The sequence below is a fragment of the Episyrphus balteatus genome, chromosome 1 (assembly GCF_945859705.1).
Source record: "Episyrphus balteatus chromosome 1, idEpiBalt1.1, whole genome shotgun sequence".
Classification (NCBI taxonomy): domain Eukaryota; kingdom Metazoa; phylum Arthropoda; class Insecta; order Diptera; family Syrphidae; genus Episyrphus; species Episyrphus balteatus.
This window is the reverse complement of record NC_079134.1, coordinates 102,915,743-102,943,720: the sequence shown is the minus strand read 5'-3', so window position 1 is coordinate 102,943,720 and position 27,978 is coordinate 102,915,743. Positions and strand designations below refer to the sequence as shown.

Genomic DNA, 27,978 nt, shown 5'->3' with positions numbered 1-27,978 from the left:
ATGATTTTTACACTCGAAAAAATATTTGTATTTTGTGGTTTTTAAGGTGAAATGAAACAAATCAACCTAAGCTTAAGAGGATTGTTATCTGGAATACATTCAATTAAATTAGAATTCTAAGTCAAATAACACCGGCACACAAAAAAAAAAGTGTCATGTACCAGGAACCAGACATATCTTTATATATGTTTTCGGGCACGCTGAATCCGAATTTCAAGTCCGTTTGGTCCAGTCACCCTCCAAAAACATATAGATAGATAGGTCTGTTTCCTGGTCCAGCACTCACATACGGTTCACAATGTTGGACAATGTACAAAAAGTATGAGAGTAAGTTAACGGCAGCTGAGATGAAGATGCTTCGTATGACAGCAGGAGTAACAAAGCTTGATAGAATTAGAAGTACGAAGATCCGAGGAAGCCTTCATGTTAAAAACACCATCTCCCAAAAAATTGAACACGATCGACTCAGTTGGTATTGCCATGTTCAAAGGAGAGATCCTGAGAACCCCGTCAAATAGCATTATCATACAACGTTCCAACACGAAATAAAAAGAAAGGTAGGCCTAAAAACTCCTGGTACAAGCAAATGCAAAAACACCAGCATTCAGTTGGCCTTAGAAATGGAACAATACAAAACCGGGAGGCTTGCCGCCGATTTCTGAGGTCAACCCGGCGAACCCCACAGGCGGATCACCGATCACTAGTGTGAAGCAGATACGTGGGATATTTATGATCCCCTCGACATCGAGATCATAACAGCGCCGAGAAAAAGGAAGAAAAAGAAGAAGAAGAAGGTCTGGTTCCTGGTACATGACACTTTTTTTTGTGTGCCGGTGTAATTAACACTTGAGGCGCAATGTCCACACCAGTGCATTTACTTTTTCTAAATTTATTAATTAAAAAGGTCACTGTGGTGTTACGTACTATTTTTTTTTTTTTAGGTGAATTAGAATTTCTATAATTTTTAAACTAATCGTAGAATAAAAGTTGGGCTATCCTGGGCTATCCTGGGCTAACCTTGAGCAAACAAATAAATTTAAAAAATTAAGTAACCACTCCTAATTTCTAAACGGCCTGACGGATTCTCTCGTAATTTAATACCAATAAAATCTGTAATGGATATTATTGTTTTTAACTGTCCATTTGTATCGGGATGAAAAAATATCTTCATTTCTTCCGTAACGAGTCCATGCATGACTAGGCTTGATTGTAGATCTTTTGGTTCAGTCAATGGGAAAAAATCTGAAAAAAAGTTGTGAGTTCAGCTAAGTTTGAGTGCAGTATTGAAGAGGAGTTTATCCTGAGTACAAATTTCAGTTTGCGTATTGTTTGGTCTTGTGGGGCGTCCGCCATTTTGAAAAACGAATTAGTCTCAGTATCTCGAGAACGACTGGTCGGAAAGATAACTTGCTTTTAGATTGGAAATATAATTATCTCTCTTTCTTAAGCAAATTATTTTTCTCTAGGAGTTATAATTTTAGAGTTAGAGTATCGCAAATTGTGCGTTATTTGATATCTTAAACTGAAATACTTTGCGGTTCTTTACCAAAGCGATAATCACTTTTATCTTTTGTAAAATGTGTGCCTTTATTTATGGCGCTCAGTGTGTGTATACATTAATTGTAAATGTTAAAGTAAAAATTCATTTACCAGTATAGCATAGGTACATATGTGTATATTTTAAATCATCAGAGAACAGAGTACGAATTTGAAGTTTTATTATAAAGAAATTAATATGTTGTTATTCTTACAAAGAAACAATGAGAAACAAATCTCTAAAATGTATTTTTTTTCTATTTTCAGTCCTTAATTATAGGTGAACGATCCTCAATTCGATATGTCACATACCAAAACGTCGAAGAAGAATAAAAAGTTTGAGTAAGAAGGATGAATTGACGACTAAATTTTTTCTAGCAAAACTGACATGCAAAATAAAGTAACAAAATTTTCAACCAATAATATCAGGAATATCATATGTATTTTATTGATTTCCATTTTATCTTTATTATTTAAAAATTGTGAATTTTTTAACAGCAATAATTCTAATCTAAGCGGATTAATTCCCACCGTCTTATGAAAATTTTAATGAAAACATCTGAATATTCCTTACAAATTAGAACACCTTAAAATTCAGATTATAATACTGTTGGTTATTTAATAAATAAGTATGCACCTGGTTACAATTCACATAAATACATATATTTATTTAATTAATAGTTATAAAAATAAAAATTTAAGAGCATTGAAAAAATAAGTATTAAAATATTAATATGTTGTTTACCACCAAAGAGAACTACTCTACTCGCTATTCTGAATATAATAAATAAACAATTTATATTGGAAGTATAGTCTATAGTAAAATTAATTGTTGTTAAATGTTGGAAATACAATGAATAAAACTTTATTCATTACTCCCTCAAACAGAAGGGTACGAAATGTTGCTAGTCAAATTGAGATAATTAAATGTTAAATATAGATTTTGGTGTTTATTACAAAAAAAAAGTTATAAGTACTAGGGCGTTCGTTATTTAGGTTTTTTTCGAGAATCAAGTTCCTAAGTGGAAAAACTGTTTCTAAATAATAAAAAAAAAATCCTCTAATTTTTTCAGATTTTTATTTTGACACTAGAGGGTTAAAGTTTTTAACATTTGAAATAGGTATGGTATAGGTATTTTTTTAGATATAGACTCCAAAACTTTTTGATGAGGTCCTTGTCTACGTTAAACAACGTTTTCAAAAATGTATAGATCATTTTTCTAGGACCAGGGGTTTAGTCAGGGCATGCATGGCTTTGTTGGATTTTATTTTATTTTTCATGCTACTCATATGCTTGTTTAAATAAAACAGAAAACATACAAAAAAGCCATGCATGCCCTGACTAAACCCCTGGTCCTAGAAAAATGATCTATACTTTTTTGAAAACGTTGTTTAACGTAGACAAGGACCTCATCAAAAAATTTTGATTGGAGTCTATATCTAAAAAAATACCTATACCTACCATACCTATTTCAAATGTTAAAAACTTTAACCCTCTTGGGGCGCCATCTAGTGTCAAAATAAAAATCTGAAAAAATTAGAGGATTTTTTTTTTATTATTTAGAAACAGTTTTTCCACTTAGGAACTTGATTCAAAAATAACGAAGGCCCTAATAAGTACTGCACGAACCTTTCTATTTAGCCCAAAGGCTAAATATAATTCTCGAATTGAATTTTAAACCGAAGAGAGTAAAAATATACAAGGCATTTTACTCACAAGGCTTATTAGGGTGCTTATTAGGGTGGATCGCTTTAATTTTTGAAATTTAGGATTCGGGCATTGATCGATATCGGTCACCATCACAAACGAACAAAATTTTATACATAAATACTTACATTTTTTTAAATAATTTCATTCAATACTGCCCCAAGCCGTCTGATCATATGATACATTTTGGCTGTAAAAATAAATTTTTTAGTTCTTTTGTAATTTTATAATTTTAACTATATGCTTCTGGGACCTAAGGATTTTTCTTAGGGTTGGCGAGTACTTGTCCGTATTTTGTTAGCTAAAGATTGGTGTTTAGTTTAGCTTTTAGTACATACAAAATTTTACCTTCTTTGTTGATCTGTTTTTTTTTTTTTTTTTTTTTTTTTTTTTTTTTTTTGTTTGAATAGGGTTGAAATATTTGTAGGCCTACATTCTTAAGGTATATTATTTTATAAATTTTTATGATTATATAGCCTTTTGATGGCATTTCAAAAATTTTGTTATTTGATCAAAGAGACTACAAAGATATGCCATTTTTTTTTTAAAATGGGGTTGCCACAAAGAAGTTTCTATTTTAAAATCGGTATCCTTATTTAAAAAAATTTTTTTTTTATTTGACACCAATTTGAACTCCTTGAGCTAAGTAACTTGACGGCTCTTTCTCAAACTATTGTCTATTCTTACCTAAGAATAAGAAGTACCTACGGGAATAGGTGTACAAATACCGCACTGGTTTCTTAAAACACCCATTCTTGTACTTCTTATTCTTAAATTTTTACCCCGACAGGTAGGTACCGTTAGTTTAGGACCAACCCTAAGGCCCATTTTACACGTCGCCGAGAACCGGCTCGGTTTCGGGTAAACGCCTCTTTTGGCAGGTTGCAAGATACACATTTGTGCATTTTGCAACCATCTAAAAGGGGCGTTTACCCAAAACCGAGCCGGTTTTCGGCGACGTGTGAAATGGGCCTAAGAAAGTTTTAATTTCCCCTCTAGGTAATTATCCAAAACTGTTAACTACCAACTTTGAAGAAAATCACACAAGTGGCTTAGGCTGTAGCTTGAGGTACATACAGGCAGACAGGTAGAAATTACCCATGGTACCATGGAAATTACCCACTTTTTTGGCATTTCCTACCATCGTAATGGTGATTGTGGCCTCATTTTTGATTTTTTTACGGAGCATAAACTTTCCTTATTATATGTAGTACTTATACATACACATAGCCGTAGCTAGGATTTCATTTCGGGGGGTGGGGACCGAATATGTACCGAATATGTACCGAATATGAAATGGCGGCATCTCTAGTCGTTATAAAGAGTGATAAGTTGTTTGATATAAATTGCGAGCGTTAGCGAGGAAGAAAATTTTTTTAAAGAAATAAATTTGAACCATTATACAACAAATTAGTTCGTACAATTTTATATATAAAAACATTGAAATTTTGTAGCAAAAATTTGATATATTCTATTATATCAATTAAGTTCTAAATTAAATCGGGAATACTTAAAACGGAAAAAAGTGGAGTCCCGAGGTTTCTACACTTTTGAATAAATGAATACATTTATTTTCGTTTATACACTGGTTTATACACTGGATTTAAGCTTAACATAGAACAAAAGTGGGTAACAAGCAACTGAAGGTATCTCGGACAGTAGAAAAGATGTCGGAAAGATTTAAATAGATTTAACGGTAATATTTCAAAAACGAATATTTCTGTCTTCGGACTCGAGTTCAGTAACCCTTTGAAAAAGTATAGTTTAGTCTCGGCACCAAAAACCTTGTAGAAATACTTGTGTTATTTAAAGGGTTCTTAAAAGAAATGATCAAAGAGTTAAAAACTAGTTTTTTGAAAAATCCCTTACCAAACGTTGTAAAACATTTTTGTTTTCCCTTATAAAAACTTCATCGACAGCTTCTTTAACGATACAAAATTGGTAGACTTTAAGGGAGATTTTCAGATAGGTAATTAAATTACTAAAATACACACACAAAAGATTTAGTGCAGCACATATTAGACTTGTATTTGTTCATACTATATCTTCTGATTTTATGAAAAAAAATTTCGGGGGGGGGGGGGTTAAACCCCATAACCTCTCCCCTAAATACGGCTATGCACATGCCTCGGAAGTATTATGTAAAATGTCAGAAATATTTAAAAGTTTACTTCCCAATTATTGAGTCAAAATATTAATGGGCTAAAAATAATAATATCTGCTTACAAGAATTCATACAGAATTTGCTTGTATCTTACAGAAGTACCTAAAGTTAAATTTTCTTTTATGAACTCAGAATTACTCCATATTAAATGGACAATCACATTACATAGTGAGGGATATTTGGACCAAATCCTATTCGTTAATCTTGTTGCCCATAATCTTGCTGATTTTTAATTTTATACATTTTACGATTAAATTTCAATCTCATGTCCCAGTGTAAATGATTTTCATTAAACTAACGTTACGTCGAAAAAGTATATTTATTTGAAACTAAATGTTCGAAAAAAAAAAATGCACTATTTTTTACTAAAATTAAAAGCTTTGAAGAAAACCAACTTTTAACTAATGTTATTTTAACAATGTTATTAATAATTTTTCATCAAAACTCTCTAACTTTATGAAATAAGTATAAGTTTTAGTGAACTCTTGGATTGATATTTTCAACAGTGCAATATTTTCTTGATATTGGTAATGGTGTAAACCTTTGATTTATAACGGATTTTGATTTCTTTAAATTTAAGCTTTGTTTTGATTGTGTTACAATTGGATTGCTCGATAAAATTTTTTCCAATATGAAAGCTCGTCTTTCCAAATTTGTTCCAGGTATTGTTTTCTGCACCGAGGATTTTTTTTTAGATAAACTCTCCATTGCACCGTTTCCAGAGCCTTTGTTTGATAAATTTAACTGTGATGTACCTCGTGCCTTACAGGATGAGTTTCTTGTAACTGCCAATGAAAATTTTTTATCGAATTCCCTTGATTTAGTCCTCTCCTCTTTATGAGGAATCATAGAATGAGTAGAGGATTCCCGAAAAAGTTTTCTTGATGATTTTCTCAAATCAGATGAAATATCAGATGAAGTATCATCTCTATGAATTACGTAGGACCTAGAAGGTTTTAGCTTATATGGTTGTTCAATTTTAGGCGATGATGATTTCGTTATTGTTTTTGTCCTAGTTTGGGAAATTTCACGATTGTTAACTCTTTTCTTTATATGTACTTGATCCTTGGGAACTCCATTAATTTTTATAGATATTTTGCATCCTCCACTGTGATCTAAGTTAATAGCTGTCATTGAATCTGTTCGTCTTTTCGATTCAAGGCTATTTTTAGGTTTCACTAAATTTTGATGATTTGAAGTAGTACTTTCTCCAGTAACTGGAACTGATATAAAAGGCTGAATAAAAGACTTTGAACGGTTGACATCAAATTTGTTTTCAGATGAATTAACAATGGAGTATGCAACTAATTTTTCAGCTTTTGGAGTAACCGAAAAAGAACAAACAGATGAAGATTTTCTTCCAAAATTCATAAACGAAGATGGTATTTCTCTTTCAAAGGTATGATTGTGTGGTTGCTTCCGATATAAATTTCTCATTTGAGAATTTTCTGCATTTCGGTTTGTTGTTGGGTAAAATTTGGGTTTCTCTGCATAACGAAAATTCAAGGATTGAATTTTGAAAGGGTCACCCTCAAAAGGATCTCTTGAACAGCGAATTTTTTGATGTAACATAAAACGGTCCATATTATCTAAAGAATATGAAAAATTGATTTAAATTAAAGAAGCTATATTAGACAATCTCTACCATAGTCATTGCGTTTAAAATATTTGGTGAAATTCATTGTTGTTTGTATCCAATTAGAATTTTGAAAATATTTTTTTTGCGACTGCTTAATTTTATTTGAGAAAAGAAATAAATTACAAACAAGATTGAGTAAATTTAAAAGATTCAGAAAAATTGAAGTTATTTTCAAAACAAAACAAAAAATAAAGTGAAATTTTTGTTTGGTAAAATAGAGTTTACTTAATTTTTAATTAGTTTAATTTCTTATAAGGGTTCAGTTTAAAACTGTACTGGAAATTCAGCTTAATCACAGAGAAGAAGAGAACTATTTTCGAATGATATTGCTACTTATTGGAACATAATAACGAAACGTTATCATGTAAATTATACTGGAAACATGCTACACTATTAAGATTTGAATAGGACTTTTCTTTAAAATTTAAAATAATTTTTTCTTCAAGTGTTGATCAGAGCAAAACTATTTTAGATTTAAATCCCGGGTTAGTAGATTGTAGATTGTAAAAATGCAAGATTGATAAGACGAAAACATTCACCAATGTTATTTTACAGGAATGAAATCCTTTTCAAAATGCTTTCAAAACGTAAACACCTGTAAAGCAAAATCACATAGGTGATACATACACCGTGTTTTATTGGTAGCTCAGTACTTAGCTCAGTAAAATTTTGCACGGGAAACAACAACAAATGATAGCAAAGGATAAACAAAAGTTTTTTATTTGTTGGGGTACAGAAAAAATTTGTTTCTAAACTTAAAGCCTGTTTTCACTAGAGCCCAAATGATATAATTACGCAAATTATCTCATTTCGAATGTCAAATTCTATAGAAAATCCAAACCGACCTCATTTGCGAAATTATCTAATTTGGGCTGTAGTGAAAAATAGGCTTTTATACATTTTTTTACTCTTCAACATCACAGGATTAATTATTATAATAATAAATAAAATTAGTCGTTTGTTGTTGTTGACAGCATAAAATGTTATGCTATAATACATATGAAAAATAGATAATTTTGCGTCATCAATTATCAATTATCGACTACGCGTTATCGGCTTTTTTTGTTTTTGTGATACTACAGTATTTCCTATGAGAATTAAACTAACGCCAACATCTTAATATTTAACATTTAATAATTTAATATATTTGAGCATGCAATTATTTGTATTATGTTCATAGATCAAAGCTTTGTACATTTAACCTTCTTACTAAATCAATTTTTTAAACAAATTAAAGAAATATTACAAAAATTTACTTTAAGGAATGCAAATATGTGTTTTTAAATACAAATAGTATCTTAAACAAATACATAATATTTACATTATTAGGCTTTAGAAATTCTTTGCTTCAAAAACAATAAGCAAAACTTTCATTTCGTCTTGGTGAATTTTCTAGTGTACATATACATATAAAAATGTAAAATCTGACAATTTATGGGAATTTTATAAATAAAAATATAGTGACGCAAAATTTGAAACGATTTAGTAAAATATTAAATACATTTTAATAATTTAAAAAGTCAAAAAGATGAAATATTTTTAATTTAGTAAATTACTAAAATAGCATAAATATGGGCATAAGCTTTTCAAAGTTATTATAGTCTTCAATATTTTACTTGTCTTCTTTGTTCGTATATATAATATATATGTAGATCTTTAAATGCAAGAACAAGTAATATTATATTTTTTTTTATTTAATTGTATGCAGTTAAAATGGATGACTTTGTAGGATCTTCGCGAAAACTTGAATGGCTGCAAGTTATTTACGCGTTGTTGAGACAGTGTTAATTTTAACAAAAAAAAACTTAAAACCCTATATTTTCTGAATTAATATTTCGGATAAATTCAAATATTTATCAAATGATTTTCAATATTAAAACAAGGAGTACTATGGAGTAAAGGCGCGAACGCAACTGGATATATATGTAGTTAATGTCAAATTAAAAAAAAATTAAAATAGATCTCAACATAAAAAATGTGCCGAATATGATTTATTGAACGATAAATTGCTTTCAAATCAATTTCGTGCAGAGCTTCGTTCTGAACGAAAAACGTCTTATGTATGTATATTAGGGCAGTCGTTATTTAGGTATTTTCCGAAAGTTCCTAACTGGAAAAACTGTTTCTAAATAATAAAAAAATCGTCTAATTTTTTCAGATTTTTATTTTGACACTAGATGGCGCCCCAAGAGGGTTAAAGTTTTTTTATTTTTTGAAATAGGTATGTATGTGTTATAGGGCTTATAGGGCCATTTTTTGATTTTTGTCTACATTGAACAACGTTTTCAAAAAGGTATAAACCATTTTTCTAGGACCAGGGGTTTTGCCAAGACATGGATGTTTTTTTAGTACTATTTTATTTTTCATGCTATTTCATTTATGCTTGCTTTAATAGACCTAAAAGCCATGCATGCCCTGACTGAACACCTGGTCCTAGAAAAATGATTTATACCTTTTTGAAAACGTTGTTTAATGTAGACAAGAACCTCATCAAACATTTTTGATTTAAGTTTATATAAAAAAAAATGGCCTTATAAGTCAACACATACATACCTATTTAAAGAAAAATAATGTCAAAATAAAAATCTGAAAAAATTAAGAGAAATTTAAGAGAAAAATTTCAAAAAAAACCTAAATAACGAACGCCCTAATGTATATACCTAATTGGAGACAAGTTTTTAAAGAGGTCAGCCTGCGAGGGTATGTGTAGATGGCCTTATATGTAACTGTACCTATCTTTATTAATGTTTGCACTTTAATTTAATTTATTCGTTAAAATGTGTAGATGTCCGTTTCATTTAATTACTTGTTCTTGCATCAATATAAAAAATAAAAGAATAAACAGTTCAACCATAAACATTTCGTTTGGCAAGAATTTTTGTATTAATGCAATAATAAATAATAATATCTTATAGCTACCAGTTATATACGAGATAAATTGATTGTAAAATAAAATAATACAGCAATATTTTTTCTTTATAATAGTTATTTATAAAATACGCAAACAAATTATATTATGTAAAAGTGCATATACAAAAGTAGAACTTAAGAAGTTCAAACTAGGATATTAATAGTTTACATATTTGCTTAAGCTTATTCTCTTAGATGTTTGTTTCTTATGAGAATTGCAAACTCAATCAAGAAAATGAAGTTTTATAATACAAACAACATAATATAACAACTCAATAACTAGCTTCTGTCATTATGATAATTAAAATCAAGTTTAATATTGTATATTTCGTATTGCATTTTCAATAAAAATCATATAAGCTAGCTTCTATTTTAGTATTATAATATTTTAAAAAAAAACTACAAATTGTATTTTACACAGTATAATCTATATAAGCATTATACAATACCTATGTATATCTTTGTAAGACCTCCCTAAAAAATATATATGTATTATTATACAAAAGCGTTGTACAGGGTATTACTTGAAATCAGTTTTAATTTGTGTGGTAATTACAAGACTTTGAATTAATTAAAAAAGCCAAATAATTTTACATATTTTATTTATGTTTATTGCATAAAAATCTTCAATCGGAAAATCTTCCGTAGAGTTATTGTGTGAGTTAGGACAATAACAATAAAGAAATATACGTTTTTCAAACATATATACCTACACATAAAAGAAAACAAGTTACATAAAATATTGCCTACTAAAAATATTACACAATAATACATACATAGTTAAGTAACATATGAGTTTATATACATTTATCAAAAAGAAATACATACATACCTATTATATCTTTATTGCTGTCACTTTTAAAAGCTGGTATGGGGTCAAACATAACACTATTAAAACTAACAATTTCCAGTAAAAATAAGGAAAACTTTATAAAATGTATATTGTACCACAGGATAACACTTTAAAATAAATATACCTACATTATGACTTACATAATTTTTTACATTTTAAAATAAAAATGTTTGTATGGTAACAAAAATATATATGTAATGTACCTATAGTTGTATTTGTCTCGTTGTTCAAAAACAAAATATTTTTTTTTAAACTACTTAATGCGACCAATTTTTAAAACAATCATTATTCATTGTTTATCATATCTTATGAAACTTTTGCTATATATATAAGACATTATGTATAAAATGCTTACGATGTGACCAATTTTTGAAACAATCAGTATTCATAATTAATGATATGTATATATTGTGACCAATTTTTGAAACAATCATGATTCATAATTTATCATATATAAATGTTATACATATAACTTTTTAGACCTCCAAAATCCTTATATAAGGTCATTTAGGGTTTTTTTCGAGCTAGTTGTATATAAAGAAATAATTTGAAAGATGAGATACTTTTCTGACTCCAAAAATTTAAAGTTAATCGATCACTAAAATAATTTTTAAAACAAATTATTCTTACTCTTCATTATGGTTTAATCGTGCGCAGCATGTTGGTATAACTTTTGGAAAGTAATTAAAATTTTTCATTCAGTTTATTAATATGTATATCCATATTCGGCGAATTTGAAAAGTCCTAAAATTGTACTTACTTACTTGAGTAAGTATAGGTACCTATATAATTTATTGGTACTCCAAAATGTTCAAATTAATGAATATCAGCTTCATAGTATGAGTCTAATCTGATCTCGCTTTTATCTTTTGTTTAACTTTTTTTTTATGAGAAGTAAAAAGAGAGAAATTGAACAATTTTGTCAGATAAAACTAACGTTGTATAGTGGTGTATGTACTATACATGTACATGGTTTATATTCAAAGCAAGCGAACAAAAAGAAAGAAAACATGAGCATGATAGTCAAAATGTACTAACAAAATATTTATACATAATATATAAAAATATAAATAAGCAATATTATGTAGAACAATGTAATAATTTGTTTTCAGCTTTAGTATGTAAGAGATTTTTCAATAAAAAAAATAGGTATTTAATATGCCAAATAAAATTACCTACATAAATATACATACAAAAATAATCCTAAATTATGGAGAGTTGGTTTAAAGAAAATTCTTTTATGAAAATATGCGTAATATAAGAAATAAAATATATTATTTAGTAATACTAAGTAAATAGAATTGTTTAAAAAAATGAAGTTAAATTGAATAAATAAAACTATTGTTGGTGAAACGAGCTACAAACAATTTACATGGTTTTCTTGATATTACATATATTTCGTAAAAGTAAGAACATTTTTCGGTTCAACTTTCCTTTAGGGGCGCACGAATTTTACTACGCGAATATTTTTATTTGAAAGATTAATAAATAAAAATAACAATTTTAATGTTAGGAAACGTGTATTTATATTTTTAATTCATTTTTAAATTTCATATAATGTATGCAAATGACGACCGCGAAGAACCACTTTTTTTTTGCAGTTCTTTTTACATACCCAACCTTGTCCCCATCCCAAATCCTATAGTGAGCCCAATACCCATCTCACTTTTATAAGCCTTCAGCTTCATACCTATACCATAATTTTAAAATTCGCGCGAATTTTAAAATTATGGTATATGTATGGAGTTCAAGGCGTTTAAAAGTGCGATGGGTATGGGGGCATGTTGCTCCCGTGCAACCCCCCTGCTTGGTCGTCATTTGCATACATTTTGTATGAGAAAATTTAAATATTTTTTTAATCAGGGGTTTCTTCACCTTAATATTTTGAAGCTATTCTATTGAGACCCTAAGCCCACTGTTAAAAAAAATCAAAGCTCTAGGTGTGCGCCCTTAATGGAAAGTCGCCCCCATTTTTCTTTCAAAAATCGTGTAATCAAAATTTGGAAATGACTTAAGAGAAATAGACAACTATCAAAATCGAAACTTTTGCCACAATTTAAAACCTAAAGAATCTCTCCTTAAACTGAATAGGTAAGTATTTGTGATGGGCCCGCGATATAATTATATTTTGACGGTTCAGAAGTATGAAGAATTTTTTCTTAGTGTATGCAGATTGCAGCAGAGAGCGTTGATGATGAATTTAATGTAACTGAAGAGGTAGCTTGTTACTTGTTTGCAATCACTAAAGGATAAAACGGCGGGGCAGATCAATTATAACGAATTTTCTGAAGGTCTTCACAATTTAAATGCTCATTGCTCATATTTCAAAACTAAGCATGCAATATGCCCATGGTTGGGAAAAACGGGGATTTTTAGGTATTTATCCAAACCAGAATCCTAATCAGAATGTTGTTTATTTACATAGTATAACTCACCAGGACGTGAAACTTCCCTATTCATTTCACCCACATGTTGGATATTCGTAAAGATACATTTTTCTACGATATAATTTAGCCTCATATACTTTATGTTCACCCAAAGGCAAAATGGGAGTTATAGTTAGTGGATACAAAATTTGTATGGTAAATATGAGACTTTTGACGAAATTTACGAAATAAGAAACTAAATATAGGGGAGAGTGGGCACTTTTGAACACGGGGCACTTTTGAACACGGGGCTCTTTTGAACACGGGGCACATTTGAACACTGCATATCAAATTTTAGTTTATCAATCTTTTTTAAAAGTAATTCAATATTTGAACTTGTCAACACCATGTACATAAGAAAAGTGTTCGGCTACTGGAGCTGTTCGGAAATAGGTACGTGGTACGTCTACCCTACTCCTTAATAGAGTGAAAAAAAAACGACATGAGATTTATACTCAGGATAAACCCCTCTTCAATACTGCATCCAAACTTATCTGGCGTCACAACTTTTGTCGGATTTTTCCCCATTGACTGAACTAATTACGGAGTAAAGCTATTTTGAAAATTTAAACATTGTTTTTTTTTGTATAGAAAAAAATCAATCGGAACCAATGCTTTGCTATGTTTGAACAGAGAACAGCTGTAACTGTTACTTCTGCATTTATCAATATAATTCATCAAAATAAAAAGTACCTAATAAAAAGCTCAAGTCAAATATTACCAGCTTGATTTTTTTCAAAAAAAATCTTAGTTTTTAAGAACCTTGGGAACAAAAAAGTGAAATGAAGCACGAAATTTTACTTTGGAAAAAAAAAATAATAAAATTATTATCTCTGCAAAAATACCCTTTTAAACGCTTTTCTTTGTTTGATATTTTTTCTTGAAAAAAATCAGATTGAACTAAATTATCAAGTAATTTTTCTTTCTTTCTTTAAGTTAAGTTACGTGTTGTAGAAAACGTTCCCACTTTTAACGAAGAAAAAAATTAAAAAAAAAATATTTTGATTTTAAGTGGAGCGATTGATTATCCAATTTTAATTCAATCATAATTCAATTTTAAAGTTCATGTGACCTTAACTCCCACTTATGATATTTAAAATACGCTAAAAAATGTTTGTTTTAAACGAAATAATTTAAGTAGGTAATGGCTCAAATTTACTTATCACAATGTTAATTTTTCAAAGTAAAGCATATATTCGTCCAAAACTCGAGTATAACTCCCATATCTGGGCAGGTGCTCCTAAGACCCACTTGAGTTATTTGGGTAGAATTCAAAATAGAGCTTTTAAAATGATTGGTGATAGGTCCATTACCGGTACAATCCCACCCCTTGAGCACCGCCGGAATGTATCATGCCTGTCCTTATTTTATAGGTACCTATAATGAAATAGCTAGCTGCATTCCTCCCCTTAAACAATTCAACCGTGATACTCGTACTTCAAGGAATGCCCATCAGTTTACACTTGAGCCCAATTTCGGACGCATTACCCGGCTCAGTTTTTCCCTCCCATTTTAATGTCCAGAACTTTAAAACTAATGTGCATCGGTTTCTCCTTATAAACCCCTCCCTCTTTTCCTAACGCTCGCACTGTGTTGATACATATTAAGGGTACCCAAAACCCCTTTAGTGCGCGCAGATTATAAAAACAAAAAGTAAAGCAAATCTCTTCTTAAGGGGCCTGGCCACCCTGAAATTTTTTTTTTGTTCATTTTTCTAAAATTAATTTTGAATTATCCCTTTATAGTGGAGTAACTAAAGCAAATTATTAGGGAACCCAGCCGAACAGCTCTTATTTTGTTGATCTTTTTTTCTAACATAGGTAAATAAAAATACTTTAAAGTCTATAAATTAAAAATTGCCGATGTTGCCGTATTGTTTTTTAAAATTAAAATTAAATTTTTTTTAACAAAACTATTTTTTTGCTTAAATTTCACTAAACAAATGATAGCAAAAGATTCTCGAGGCAATTTAAGGAAAAAAAATGTATGGGAGTAAGGGAGAATCTTCCATAGTTTAAGCGATAAATGCAATTTTCTCACAATCTGACTTCAAACACAAAAAAAAAAAAATATTTTGAAAACAACGGCAACCCCAACAATATTTAAAAATACATTTTTAAAAAGCCAAAAGCTCATTCTTATCTCCTCAAACTAAGAATTTAAAATAAAAATTTATTAAAAAAGTTTAAAATGACTTTTTTTCAAACTTTTTCTAATAAAATATGAATTTATTAAAAAAAAAAAAGTTGGCCATAAATGTTATCAGTTGAATTCCGAAGCAGAAAAGGTAATATACATATATCACACTTTTGAAAAAAAAAAAATACTTCAATTTCAATGGGTTTTTTTTATAAAAACGCATTGAGATCTATTTTAATTCGATTTTTGTTGTTGAAAGGAATTCGACATTGGATTCAAAAAAATTTTTCACAGAAAACCAAAAATCATTTGTTTATTCTTAGCTACATTTTAGGGTCATAATCCTGGTACGCTGCTCGCGCTTAATTTTAGCTCCCATACAAATTATCGAAAATTTTTAGCCGAGCTAAAATTGGTCCCATACAAAGTATCGATAACTTGTATGGGAATTTTATCTCGGCTAAAATTTAGCTCGAACAGCGTACCAGGCTATAACTATTAATATTAGTTGCGTCGTTTTTGTGTTCTAAGCGTTTGTAGGTAGCCATATTGAATTTTTTTTTTCGATATATTAAAAATCAAACGTGGAAACTTTTTTATTTCTAATTTTTCGAAAAAAACTTTGGTAATTTTGTTGTTGTTGTTTTTAATACCTAAATTGTTTTGATTTCAAATATCTCGATGACACCTAATACCTATCTACAATGTAGCGTAGGATCTTTTTGATAGCTGAATTAGTATTGTTTTTATTAATGTTTTTGCTTGAAAAATTTTGGTATAAAATGAAAAAAAAAAAAATGTTTGACGGCTCACCATAATTTTTCTAATGGCGTTTTTAATTGGCAATCCGGAATTGTTCTTCGATTCGGAATCCCAATTGAACAGTTTTTTTTTATTCCGAAGAATCTGAAGTTTGGTGTTAATGTATTGGTTGAGTTTAACATGTGCCACACATATGTGTATTCGCGCCAAACTTCATTTGTTTTTGTGCTGCAAACATTTTCTACTGCTGACATTTAAAACTATGAGTGTGTGAGTGATTCTGCTTCTGATTCTGTTTTTAAAACCAGAAGAGAAATTCTCTTTTTTTCAGAATCAGAACTGTCAGTTTTGCCCAATTGAACGCATTAAGATTGCTTTTTTTTGCTTCCAGATTGCCAATTAAAAACGCCATAACTGTCCAAAACGAAAACGGCTACGCTACATTGTAGTCACACTACTTAAAAATAATTAGATTTTGTATTACTAGACAGAGACTGCGCGTGTCGTGTGTAGGCACTCCGTGGCGACCATTATAACGGCGCCATTTTTCAATATTTTCGAACAAAATTTTACCATGTTATTCTTGAATTCCTTTTTAATATTGAGTTAAAAAATAATAATATTCGCCCATAGCTTTGGATTTAATAATTAATTTTGGCGGCAGAGTCGTAAGATTGACGCGAGTCGTAAAATCGCTCTTCTGTCAGCTGCAGTAACAGCACAAACTGTCACCAAACTAATCCAACTCAACCAACCCAACAATTGGACACCCGGGTCTGAACACCCCGAGGACAACCTAGTCAGCTGACTTTTTAAATTAAGTAAATCCATGTATAATATTTATTTATATTTTAAAACTTATTCATTGTATAAGGTTAGGCCCCCTCTGTGCCAACCTTTTATTTTAACTTAAGTCAATTGTAAATGACAAGTTCAATAAACTAAATTGAAATTGAAAAAAAATTGTTCACCCTTTCATATTTTTTTTACAGTTGAACTCATTGCGATAAAAAATATTGAAAACATTTTCCGAATTTGTTGGATTTATCTTTTGAGCGAATAGACGGCTGACACTCTGGATTTTCGCTTTTTCTTCCTCTACCAATTATTTCGTGGGACCCGCTTAAACTAAAATCAGCTTTAAATAACTAAAAGACATTTTTGCATATCTACCTTTTGATTTGCACACGAAAACTAAAAAAAGAGGTGTGCTATTCAAGTGAGCCAAAATAGGAGCACATTTTTCGGAGTTGTTCCACAAAAAATTGCAAAATTTAACTACCGGTTCATTGAAAATTAATGATCTCGGTCACAGAGAGAGTGCATAAAGGGACATACCAAATAGTAAAATATTGAATAGTTTTGTAATATGAGACAGGAATTATATGGACTTATATCTAAAAAAAAAATGGTGTGTTATTCAAGTGAGCGACACTGTTTCAAAAATTTATAATTTTGTAATTAAAGCTTTTTTATGTGTTTTTTACTTATTTGGGCCGTAACATTTTTCCCACAGTGAATTGGGACTTCGTCGCCTGACTATTGATTGGCCGTATTGGCATAGGTTTGCAACGGCGTATACTTACGCTAAACCAATACTCGACGACTTGTCGCCATAAAAAGAATCTACGCAAAAATACCTTCACAACGATTATGACTCATAGATATTGGTCTGAGCGCCAGATTTCCACTGTCCTTTAAACTCATTTAAAACCTTTAGATTCACAGAATTGTAAAAATGGGTCGGCGGAGTGAGGACAATGTGAACATCGTCAGTAGAGTCCCAAAAGCTGTAACACTTTGTAGGGAGTCCAATACTAGCTAGTGTATATTAATGGAAAAGAATCAATACGTATGCATCTGTTGATAAACGCAATAAAAATTGAGTGAATTGTTAAGTGCAGCACTAATTTGTTTTTTTTTTTTAGCTCTCAAAGCAGGGTCATTCTATCAGATTTGTTTATGCTAAGTAATATTGCATTTAAGAATAAATATAATTTGTAAGAGCAAGAGAAATCAACAGAAAAAGAATAGTTTAAAGAATGTCAATTTTATTTCTAACTTAATTGTTCTGATTATTTAATATCCACGCATGTTACAAACTGTCATCCTACACAGAAACAATTAAATCATTGTATTTAATTACAATATTAATTATTTTTTTCTTTTGAAAAGATTTAAATAAAAACATCAAGTAAAATTGGAGCTAGACATCCATTATTTTGGATTAAAACTATGTAAATAATGGAAGTTTTATATACTAATATAAATTGCAAAGTTAAATTGTTTTTAGTTATTTTACATAACATATTACATAAACATATATATTGATTAGTTACATTAAGATTTTTTGACCTTTTGTAATAATTATTTATTTTAGTCAGTATTACGAATTGAAAAGTCAATTATTTCTACAAGACATCGGCCCAACTCCTCCATGACCATTTTTTCTGTTTGATAGGGTGTAAGTTCACCTTTCTCGCACTCATCTGCCTGGGCGATTAAACATTGTATTGTTGCATCAACTACTTCTTGAGTAATGAAATTACATGGTTGTTTTTCTGCTGGAGGACCACTTGCCGCCACCATTGAAGCTGTTACAGCCGGTGTTAACACAGATGAACTCTGGGCTTTTGGTGTAATCATTTCGTAGGTTCTTTTGCCTCTGTTGCTCGTATTATTTGTGGAGATTGCACACTTCTTTGTATCCATGTCAAGGTCAGGATGGTCATCTACATTTCGGCAGCCTTAAATTAAAAATTTGTATAGTAAAGTAAACAAAATAAAAAAAAATGCAAGAAAACTTACCGACACATTTACAATTAGATGAACATGGTATTTTCGCTTCATAGCATTCGCAGTAGTTTTTCAAGCAACCTGATCTCTTGCAATTACAACCTTTATTGTGCAATCGTTGGTCACTTTCGTTAGCTGCAGCTGTGATTTTAGGTCTAAGTTCAAAATTTAAAAAAATTATTGATTAGCCTACTACTTTTTTGTTTATGTACATTTTAAAGTGAAATGATTTTGAAAAAAGCTGGCATGCTGAGAACAAAATTTAAATCATGTAGGTATTTGAACATATATTTACTTTTTAAATTCTTCGATGTTTAGCTATGTAGATTCAAAGCTGTTTTGAAGTTAGTTTTATTTTAATTATTCGCCTTCTAATGTTTTTTTTTTTTTACATATCTGAGGTGCCTTTAAAAAATTGTCTAATTTCTCGGCTCGTGTGGGTCGTAGAGAGCTAATTTTTTTTAAATTGTAGATAATTTAAAGGACTATTTTTCAGCCTATTTTTCAGCCTTCCCTCTGCCAGACGCCCTTATAGTGGAGTAACTAAAGCTCAAAAATTGGCAATATTAGGGAACCCGGCCGCACAGCTTAGATTTTTAGATCTTTTTTTCAAACGTCGGAAATTAACAATACTTTAAAGTCTATAGATTAAAAATTGCCGATGTTGCCGTTTTGATTTTTTAAATTTTATTGAAGATTTTTGTGAACAAAAAAATTTTGTTTCAAATTTTTTTCTTAAATTTCATAAATTAATTGATGCCAAAAGATTGTCTAGGAAATTCAAGGAAAAAAAATATATGGGAGTGAGGGACAATCTTTCATCGTAGAGCTAGAAACTTAGTCATATTTGTAAAATTAAAATTAAGTTAATTGAATTAAGGGCTTTTGAAAGAATGGTAACTCAACTCAGATTTTTGAAAAAAAAAATTATTGAAAAAATTTTAACATGTGGTTTTTAAAACTTATTCGTAATATAAAATGCATTTTTTTTTCATTTTTTTTTTTTGGCCACATTTATTATGATTTGAAATTATAAAAGGAAATGTCTATATGTATTACGGTTTATGAAAAAAATTAAAAAGTATTTCATTTTCGATGAACTTTCTTGAATAGAAGTTTTGGAAAAAAATTTAACTTATTTTTTATTAATTTAATAACCCGTAAAAGCTAAATAGCAAAAATTTAAAGTTCTTATTTACCAAAATCTTTGAGAAAATCAATTATTTCAATGCAAAAATTCAGTTTTTATCAAAAAAAACCCATTGAAAGTGAAGTAATTTTTAATTTTTTTTAAACTGTAATATATATTACCTTTTCCTCTTCGGAATTCAACTGATAAAAATTTTTTTTTAAATAAATTCATATTTTATTAGAAAAAGTTTGGAAAAAAGTCATTTAAAAATTTTTTTTAACATTTTTTTTTTTAATTCTGAGTTTGAGACCATTTTTTCAAAAAATCTTCATTAAATTTAGTGGATTTAAATTTAAGAGATAAGAATGAGCTTCTGGCTTTTTGAAAATGTATTTTAAAATATTGTAGGTGTTGCCGTTGTTTTCAAAATATTTTTTTTGTGTTTGAAGTCAGATTGTGAGAAAATTGCATTTATCGCTTAAACGAGGGAAGAAAGTAAAGTAGAAGAGTAAGCTCTACTTTAGTCCAAACAAAAATTTTGGCGTTTCGTCCCTAATTCCAGTAGTATATAGAATTTGTATTATAAACCAATCTTCTTCTTCTTTATTCACTAGCCAGGCCACGGGCAAAACCTTTGTTCCAGTTTTAATGATTAAAATCTTAATCTTGCTGGGGGGTCATTCTGTATCTCGATTATCGTCAGACGTTAACGTTTGGACGATAGAGTTGCTTCACGTAAAATTGAAAACGTCAATCGTTTGGACGATCACGTTTTCGCTATAATTTTTTTCCTTCATGGAAGACGAAAATCGTCTAAACGTACACGCAAAAACGTTGACGTTTAGACGATAGCTAAATAGCTAAATAGACAAATTTAATGTTTTTTTTTTTTATTATTTCAAGTTTGTGATCAAATTGAATTTTAGGTTCGAGTCGGTTGGTTATTGAAAAATAAACATCATATGGTGGTTAATTTTTGGTTACTTACATCGTTAATTAAAATTTCGATTTCGTCCTAACAAACGTAGGTATTATATTTACATGTACAGAACATGCATATAAAATAATTTTTTTACAAGAAAAATGCGAACAAGAAACAAAACAAAACTTTGTTTATTTTGCCTTTTCCTTGGGTTCATACCACCACCAGCACAAAAAAAAAAAAAATATTTCATGACAGAAACAAAAAAGGAACAACACCAATAAAAACAACGATGCATCTTCTCCTTCTTATTCTTAATGACAGACAGAGTCAGTATGACATTTAAAGCAGTTTGAGAATTTCTGAAACCTGTCAAACTGAGCGAAGAAAAAAACGTAGACGAAACGTATTTCGCTGAGTTGCGTGAAGCAAATTGTGGACGATTACGTCCACGATAAACGTTTTGACGATAAACGTTTTGAAAATTACGGAATGACCCCCCTGGATATAGTTCACATTAAGTTTTCGTTAAGAAATCTATGTAAGTTGAACTGAATAAAAACAAAATTTGCGTATTGACAAGGTGTCTCACGATAAGTCAACTGATGAGTCCAAGTGAGCTCCACCGGGACGAAACGCCAAAATTTTTGTTTGGACTAAAGGCCATAAAAAGCTATATTAAATCAATAATTTAACAAGTCCAATTAAATATATTGTGCTTATTCTTTTACTTTACTGATTCCAGTAGTATATAGAATTTGTATTATAAACCAATCTTCTTCTTTATTCACTAGCCAGGCCACGGGCAAAACCTTTGTTCCAGTTTTAAAGATTAAAATCTTAATCTTGCTGGATATAGTTCACATTAAGTTTTCTTCTTATTCTTAGCAAGAGATCCAAATGAGTATGTTCGAACAATTTCAGTTTTTTAAAATGTTCGTTCGTGCTCGATCGTTTTCTCTCTATATTCGTGTCGTAAATCATCTTACTCATAAACAAAAATACTCAAACCATACAAATTGTTTGAACTCATGAGTATACTCGATCCTCAATACCCACGAACAAAATTACTCGTAAACAGATCGACTGTTCATAAACACTAGACTATAATCGAAATGATCGAAAATGATCGAACGTGATCGAAAAATCATGAACAGTTTGAACAATGAAAGCAACCACTTCCAAATTTTACGGTTATTGTTTAATTTACAGTTATGGTTTTAGAAAGGGTTTATCATTTATCAATGAGTGAGTAAATAAAAAAGTAATTAGTCGTCAGGTAACAATACAAATGTGGTAGGCGGGAATGTCCAGTTGATTTGTGCAGGTACATAGATGCGTAATAGAGACATATCCTTAAAAAATATGCAATAGTGCGATTTCGGATGATTGTTTTTTAAACACATTACTATTTTTTCGGGTAGGTATATTGGGGAAATTACAAAAATGCTTTTCCTATGGGTGAAAGGGAAAGCTATGAATGAAATATATTAGTTCGAAATCGAATTTCTTGCGAGAATAATATTTAAATAGTAATCTTATATATAAGATAATTTATTTTCTATTTGTGACAGAAGAAACTGCCGAGGAAAGGTATGGTGGACTTTTTGTAGATCGTGCACAAAAGTGATGAAACATTTTAAAACAACAACAAACCTTTTATTTATTTCATTTTTTTTTTTTTTTTCTACCATTAAGTTTTATTTGATGTGTCTGTTTTTTTTCTGAATTTTTTTTAATTTTATTTTAAGGTACCTATATGTTTTTCTTCATTTCATTATCTTCTCAAAATTAATTTAAATTAATTACTGATGGTAGAGAATGCCAAAAAAGTGTCGGAAGTCCGTCTGTCTGTCTGTCTGTATTTATAAGGAGCTACAGCCTAAACGGATAAACCGATTAACTTCAAACTTGGTATGTAGCATTATTTGGCGACTCTAACGGTACTTGTCATGTACCGATTTTAGTAAAGTTGAAATTGCTCAAAAACGGCTCCAACGATTTTGTTTAAAAAATTCAAATGTTAGTTGTAAAACAAGGTCTATCTTCTATGAAAATTTTTTTTTTGAAAATCATTATTAACGGTACCTGCCATAGAACCGTTTTTTTTTTCAAATCCGATTCTCCGAAACTGCTTATTCAATTTCAACGACACTTTTTGTGAAGAAGCATTTTTACAATTTTAATATAAGTTTGAAAATAAAATTTCGAAAAAAATAATTTTTGGATTTTAAAAAAAATTTTAAAAATTTTTTTTTGAAAAATTAAATTTTCAAAAACGGAACATTAAATTTTTTTGAAATTTTGTGTTTAGATGTTGATCAGTGTTTTCTACAAAATGGCATACCAATTTTATTTTAAAACTTTTTTTCCAAATAATTATTAAAAAAAAATAGTTTTTTAAATAACGGCTCTAACGATTTTTAATTTTTTTTTTCTAAAAATGCATCTTAATATATTAATCAAAACTGCATACTTGTTTTGGGGGGCAATTTGATTTCAGATTGTATATTATTTTTTTTTTAAAACGAATTTTATATTTTTTTGTACCCATATAGTAGGTACCTACATTTTCCAAATTTCTATATAAAAAGTCTTAAAAATTTGATTAACTTGAACTCTAAGAGCAAGTTCGTGCGACCCAGTCGTGCATTTTATTTCGAGTATGTACTCGATGTTCGAAAACAATACTCGACTCGTTTGGTTCTCTGGTAGGGACCTAGTCGACTTTAAACGTGAAGCATATTATGTGGCTAAAATCAACTCGTGAAAGGTCGGCTTAAGGAATAAGTAAGTATAAGAAGTTTTTCTTGTCATTTATTATATTGAAAAATTATATAAACATTTTTTTGTATACAAACTCAAAAATCTGGTAACTTTAACTTGCGGCTTTATATGGTTTTCAGGGATTAAACCACGCGAGTTTTTTTTATTAATGTGAATGCCTACATTCACACGAGTTTACATTCTGAATAAAACTGATGCTTTGTCATTTTCCCTAAGCTGATGATGCGACGAATAGAACTTAAGATATAAGATTTTTTAAATCACGATATCGGCTCTATTTTTGAAAAGTTTGAATTCAAACAAAAAAAAAAAAATTAACAGAAAAATCTCCAAAACAAAACCGCTTAAACAGCTTACATTGTCGGTTGACAACCAAAACCTACTAACTACATACAAAAATAATTGCAGTTAGTGAGTTTTGGTTTTCAATTGATGTATCTGAGTTCTATTGATCGCATCGTGAAGATTGAGTGAGGGTCTATTCCTCTCTTCCCGAAATTAAGCGTATTTAGCCATACATAGTGTTCTAATATTCGTTCGAATTATAAAACGGAAACAAAAATTGATCCATGCGGATTGAAAACGGTTGTTTTAATTTCCATTCGACTTTTTTGTTGGAGAATATTGTTTTCCGGAAGCAAATTGCTACCCGGATTGAAAACCTTAAAAAATTGTCGGATTGTAGGTCCGTTCGTTTTTCGAAACACCTATGAATTATAAAAATATTTTCGGATACGGAACTCGGAACAGCTAAAATAAAGATAGGAGAGAGTCAAAATAGCACCAGCTTTCAAATACAAAAAGAATCATTAAAATCGGTTCACCCAGCCGAAACTTCTGAGGTAACAAACATAAAAAAATAAAACGGATGAATTGAGAACCGCCTCCCTTTTTATAGGCAAAAGGAAAAATAATCCTTGGACCTCTGATGCAAAACACAAATCATACTTTAACCCTCTGATTTGCTAATTCTATATACGTGTAGGACTACATCAATCGCTATTATTATTAATTCTATAAAACTATATCATTTATAAACAATATCTGTGTTTTATTTTCCTCGTGATCCGGATCAGATCATTAATTAATTTGCGAAACAATAGCTGTGTAATTACAAAACAAAATCCTGCTTTTGTTGTAAAGTTAATAAAAACAATGATCTGATCTGGATCACGAGGAAAATAAAACCCAGCTAATATTACTGAAATGCCAAACATAATTAATTTGTCCTAGAAATGTTCCATTTCCATTTTGGTTTATATAATTTCCCTTTTGATGATAATGAATTATGATGATACTGATTTTTTGATTACATTCCTAGTAAAGCATTAAAATTATGGTTGTCCTTAGTTTGACTTGGCTTCATCGATTCATACTTACTTGAAAGAATTTGGATTCCTTTCTAGGCAAATTCGTATTGCCTTCTGCCGTTCGTCTTCATTATCTAAGTTGTTTAAACAATCCTTACAATTGCAATCTTGACAGAATTCTCCATTGGCGAAACAATCGCAGTACAACTTCAAACATTGGGATTTGGTGCAGTTACAATGTTTTCGTCGAATAGTAACGTTGCTGGAGTCATCAGACGGTGGGGGTGACGTTCCCGTCAGCGATAATCTATTCGCTGCTTTGGCAACAGCAATATTCGTCAAAAGAGTTGCAGTGGATTTACTAGGCTTTGATATAAAAGGCTCAGCCTTTTGCTTCGAAGACAAAGGCTCAGCCTTGACTTCCGATTTAATTTGTTGCAATTCAGTGGTTGTGGGCCGAAGGATACTAAAAAGTTTCTTTGCTGGTGGTGGTGAAGTTTTTGAGTTAACTGCAACTGATGACGCATTTGTTCTTGATTCAATTATAGATTGACGTTGTTGCATTATTTTCTGATTTTGACTAGTAACTGAATTGCGAATCAACGATGCTTTGGATACAACAAAGCATTTATTTGCAGGCGCATCGGATTTATTTTGAGTTTTTACATTCGAAGTACTACAAAATCTTCCAATTTGCGAATTGATTTGGGAAATCTTCTGAGCCCGCACTAAGTTTTGTGCTCCGCTTTCATTTGTTCGCACTATTACGTCATTTATTTTTCGATAAGTTGGCACTGTCGTCATTTTAATGTGCTGATAAAGAGAAAACACAAGTTACTTTTTTTACATAACGAATAGTAAATATAAACATTACAGCGGTTCTTATCTGAGCATTTTGAAAATTGTATGCTCCCAGGATTTTATATGGTTGCACATGAACAATAAAAAATATTTCTCAGGTTTCAAGTCTATAACTTAATTCTTATTAGTGCCTCCAAGCAACTGAAGTGTGTTATGAGAATAACATGGGGTTTTGCTCTTTGAAAAATTTTTAAACCAAACTTTTCAACCAAACTATTTGTAATTATTACACCGGCACACAAAATAAAAAAAGTGTCATGTACCAGGAACCAGACCTATCTTTCTATATGTTTTCGGGAAGGCTGAATTCGAATTTCAAGTCCGTTTTGCCCGAACACCCTTCAGTTTTGAGAAAAACGCAAAAAACTAAAAAAAAAACTCCAAAAAAGTCATAAAAATCCAAACAAAATGCAGTCACAGCTCAAAACTGGAGTGAGACCGGGCCAAACGGACTTGAAATTCGGATTCAGCGTGCCCAAAAACATATAGAAAGTAGGTCTGGTTCCTGGTACATGACACTTTTTTTTTATTTTGTGTGCCGGTGTTATTATTTTAAATGTTTTTTTATACAAAAAAATACCTAAGTATAAATATAAATTATATAAATTACAATATGAATACAAACAAACAAAAAATGTACATAGAACATAGTACAGAGATGTTCTAACAATAGAATCTGGGTGACCGAGCTTTGCTCGGTATTTTCAAATGTTATAACTTTGATGTCACCATTTAAAAAGGGAAATTTTAACATTTGTATGCGATTTGACAGATTTCTAATTTTTTTATAGGTATGTATTAGAATAATTACACTGTGTTACAAAATAAAAATCATGTCAACTACTTTGGAAATGAGCAGAGGTTGTAGGTATTACTGAGTACATCATATTTCGGCAGTTGAATTTTTTCGTAAGCCCTCAAAATTTCAAGTTATCGTCAAAAAAACGTTTTTCAATGTTTTCAGATTTCAACGATTTTTACTCAGCCGTTTTTCGGTCAATTTCTGATTTTTTTACAGTTCTAAACAGAGGAGTAACTACTTGTTCTTTTTGAAAATATTTTTTTATTATGCTCAAGCACCAAATTGGGTGTAGATTTTATAAGCTGAATCTCAAAGTACAACATTTTTTCACTGTTTTTTAGAGTTCGGAGACCGTTTTAAGCTACATTTTGTGTTTTGTTTTATTGTTCTATTTATGCTGAATAAAAAAAGTTTTAATTCATCAAAATTATTTAGATATTGTGGAAGTTGTGATTTTTTACTCGAGAAAGAAATTTCAATTTTTTGGACAATTTATTAATTTCAATTAATTTCTCTGTTCATAATAATGGTAGAAAGTTTTGTATGGTCTGAATTTTTAGAAAATTGTTATTCTTTGTAAATACGTTTAAAAAATTTTGATATCGATTTTGGTTGCTCATATATATATTTTAAATACCGTTCATATTTTCTTGCCCAAAAAAAAAGTGCCAATACTTTTGACCGGACCTGCCTATCTTTATCTTTGACGTGCTGAATCCGCATCTGCAGTCAATTTTGCCCAAACACCCTCAAAATTTTTATAACATTTCAAAAAATCATGAAAATTGGGGTTTTTTGCAATAAATTGAAAGGATAATGGGCAAAAATATATGGGAGCTGGTCCACCTAGTGAACAATGAGAGATGGGTAAAATAAGCGACCAAAAATATAAAAAACACTTTGCGAAATCGAAAAAAAAAATAGAATTCTCTTACATTACATGAGAATATTATCAAGAATATCGTTATTCATGTTGAAAGCTGGTGGTATGAGCTCGCCTTGATGTCGGGCCTAAGATAGATATCATAAAATCAATATTACATGTGCACAATTACCGATAGTGCGACGCGACGCCCTGTTAAAAAAGTGCAATAAAAATATTAAAAAGCATTTCTTCTTTCCTTTCGATTCCGTATTACCAAGAATATATGTATAATATTGCTAAGATCTACTATGCATCTCTTACCTGAAGAGGATAAAACGAATTTTACCTAATGTATTCCCATCCTAA

General features: G+C 30.1%; 3 protein-coding genes across 3 annotated transcripts in view; 1 reads left to right on the top strand and 2 right to left on the bottom strand.

The window, feature by feature from the left end:
- Positions 1–3,594, top strand: part of LOC129907149 (synaptic vesicular amine transporter) — a 138,599-nt gene extending 135,005 nt beyond the window's left edge. The window contains exon 9 of the mRNA XM_055983227.1: positions 1,804–3,594. Within this exon, the coding sequence (XP_055839202.1) occupies positions 1,804–1,869 (66 nt within the window). The 3' untranslated portion in view covers positions 1,870–3,594. The remainder of the gene's footprint in view (positions 1–1,803) is intronic.
- A 2,114-nt stretch (positions 3,595–5,708) lies between these two features.
- Positions 5,709–7,215, bottom strand: LOC129907153 (uncharacterized). The gene is made up of 2 exons (XM_055983230.1): positions 7,054–7,215; positions 5,709–6,997 (listed from the first exon to the last, which is right to left on the bottom strand). The coding sequence occupies exons 1-2, from the start codon at positions 7,088–7,090 to the stop codon at positions 5,883–5,885; spliced, it is 1,152 nt and encodes a 383-aa protein (XP_055839205.1). The 5' UTR covers positions 7,091–7,215; the 3' UTR covers positions 5,709–5,882.
- A 10,953-nt stretch (positions 7,216–18,168) lies between these two features.
- The window catches only part of LOC129907148 (protein lin-54 homolog), a 37,910-nt gene continuing 28,100 nt past the window's right edge, over positions 18,169–27,978 (bottom strand). Inside the window, exons 3-5 of the mRNA XM_055983217.1 lie at positions 25,155–25,897; positions 18,946–19,088; positions 18,169–18,884 (exon numbers count right to left, since the gene is read on the bottom strand). Of these exons, the coding sequence (XP_055839192.1) occupies positions 18,514–18,884; positions 18,946–19,088; positions 25,155–25,897 (1,257 nt within the window). The 3' untranslated portion in view covers positions 18,169–18,513. The remainder of the gene's footprint in view (positions 18,885–18,945; positions 19,089–25,154; positions 25,898–27,978) is intronic.

Bases quoted from the DNA above. Each gene is read 5' to 3' on its own strand.
- LOC129907153 (XM_055983230.1), bottom strand. From the start codon at position 7,090: ATGAATTTCACCAAATATTTTAAACGCAATGACTATG. The intron at 6,998-7,053 runs GTAGAGATTGTC...CATATTCTTTAG, and splicing joins TTTTAAACGCAATGACTATG to ATAATATGGACCGTTTTATG.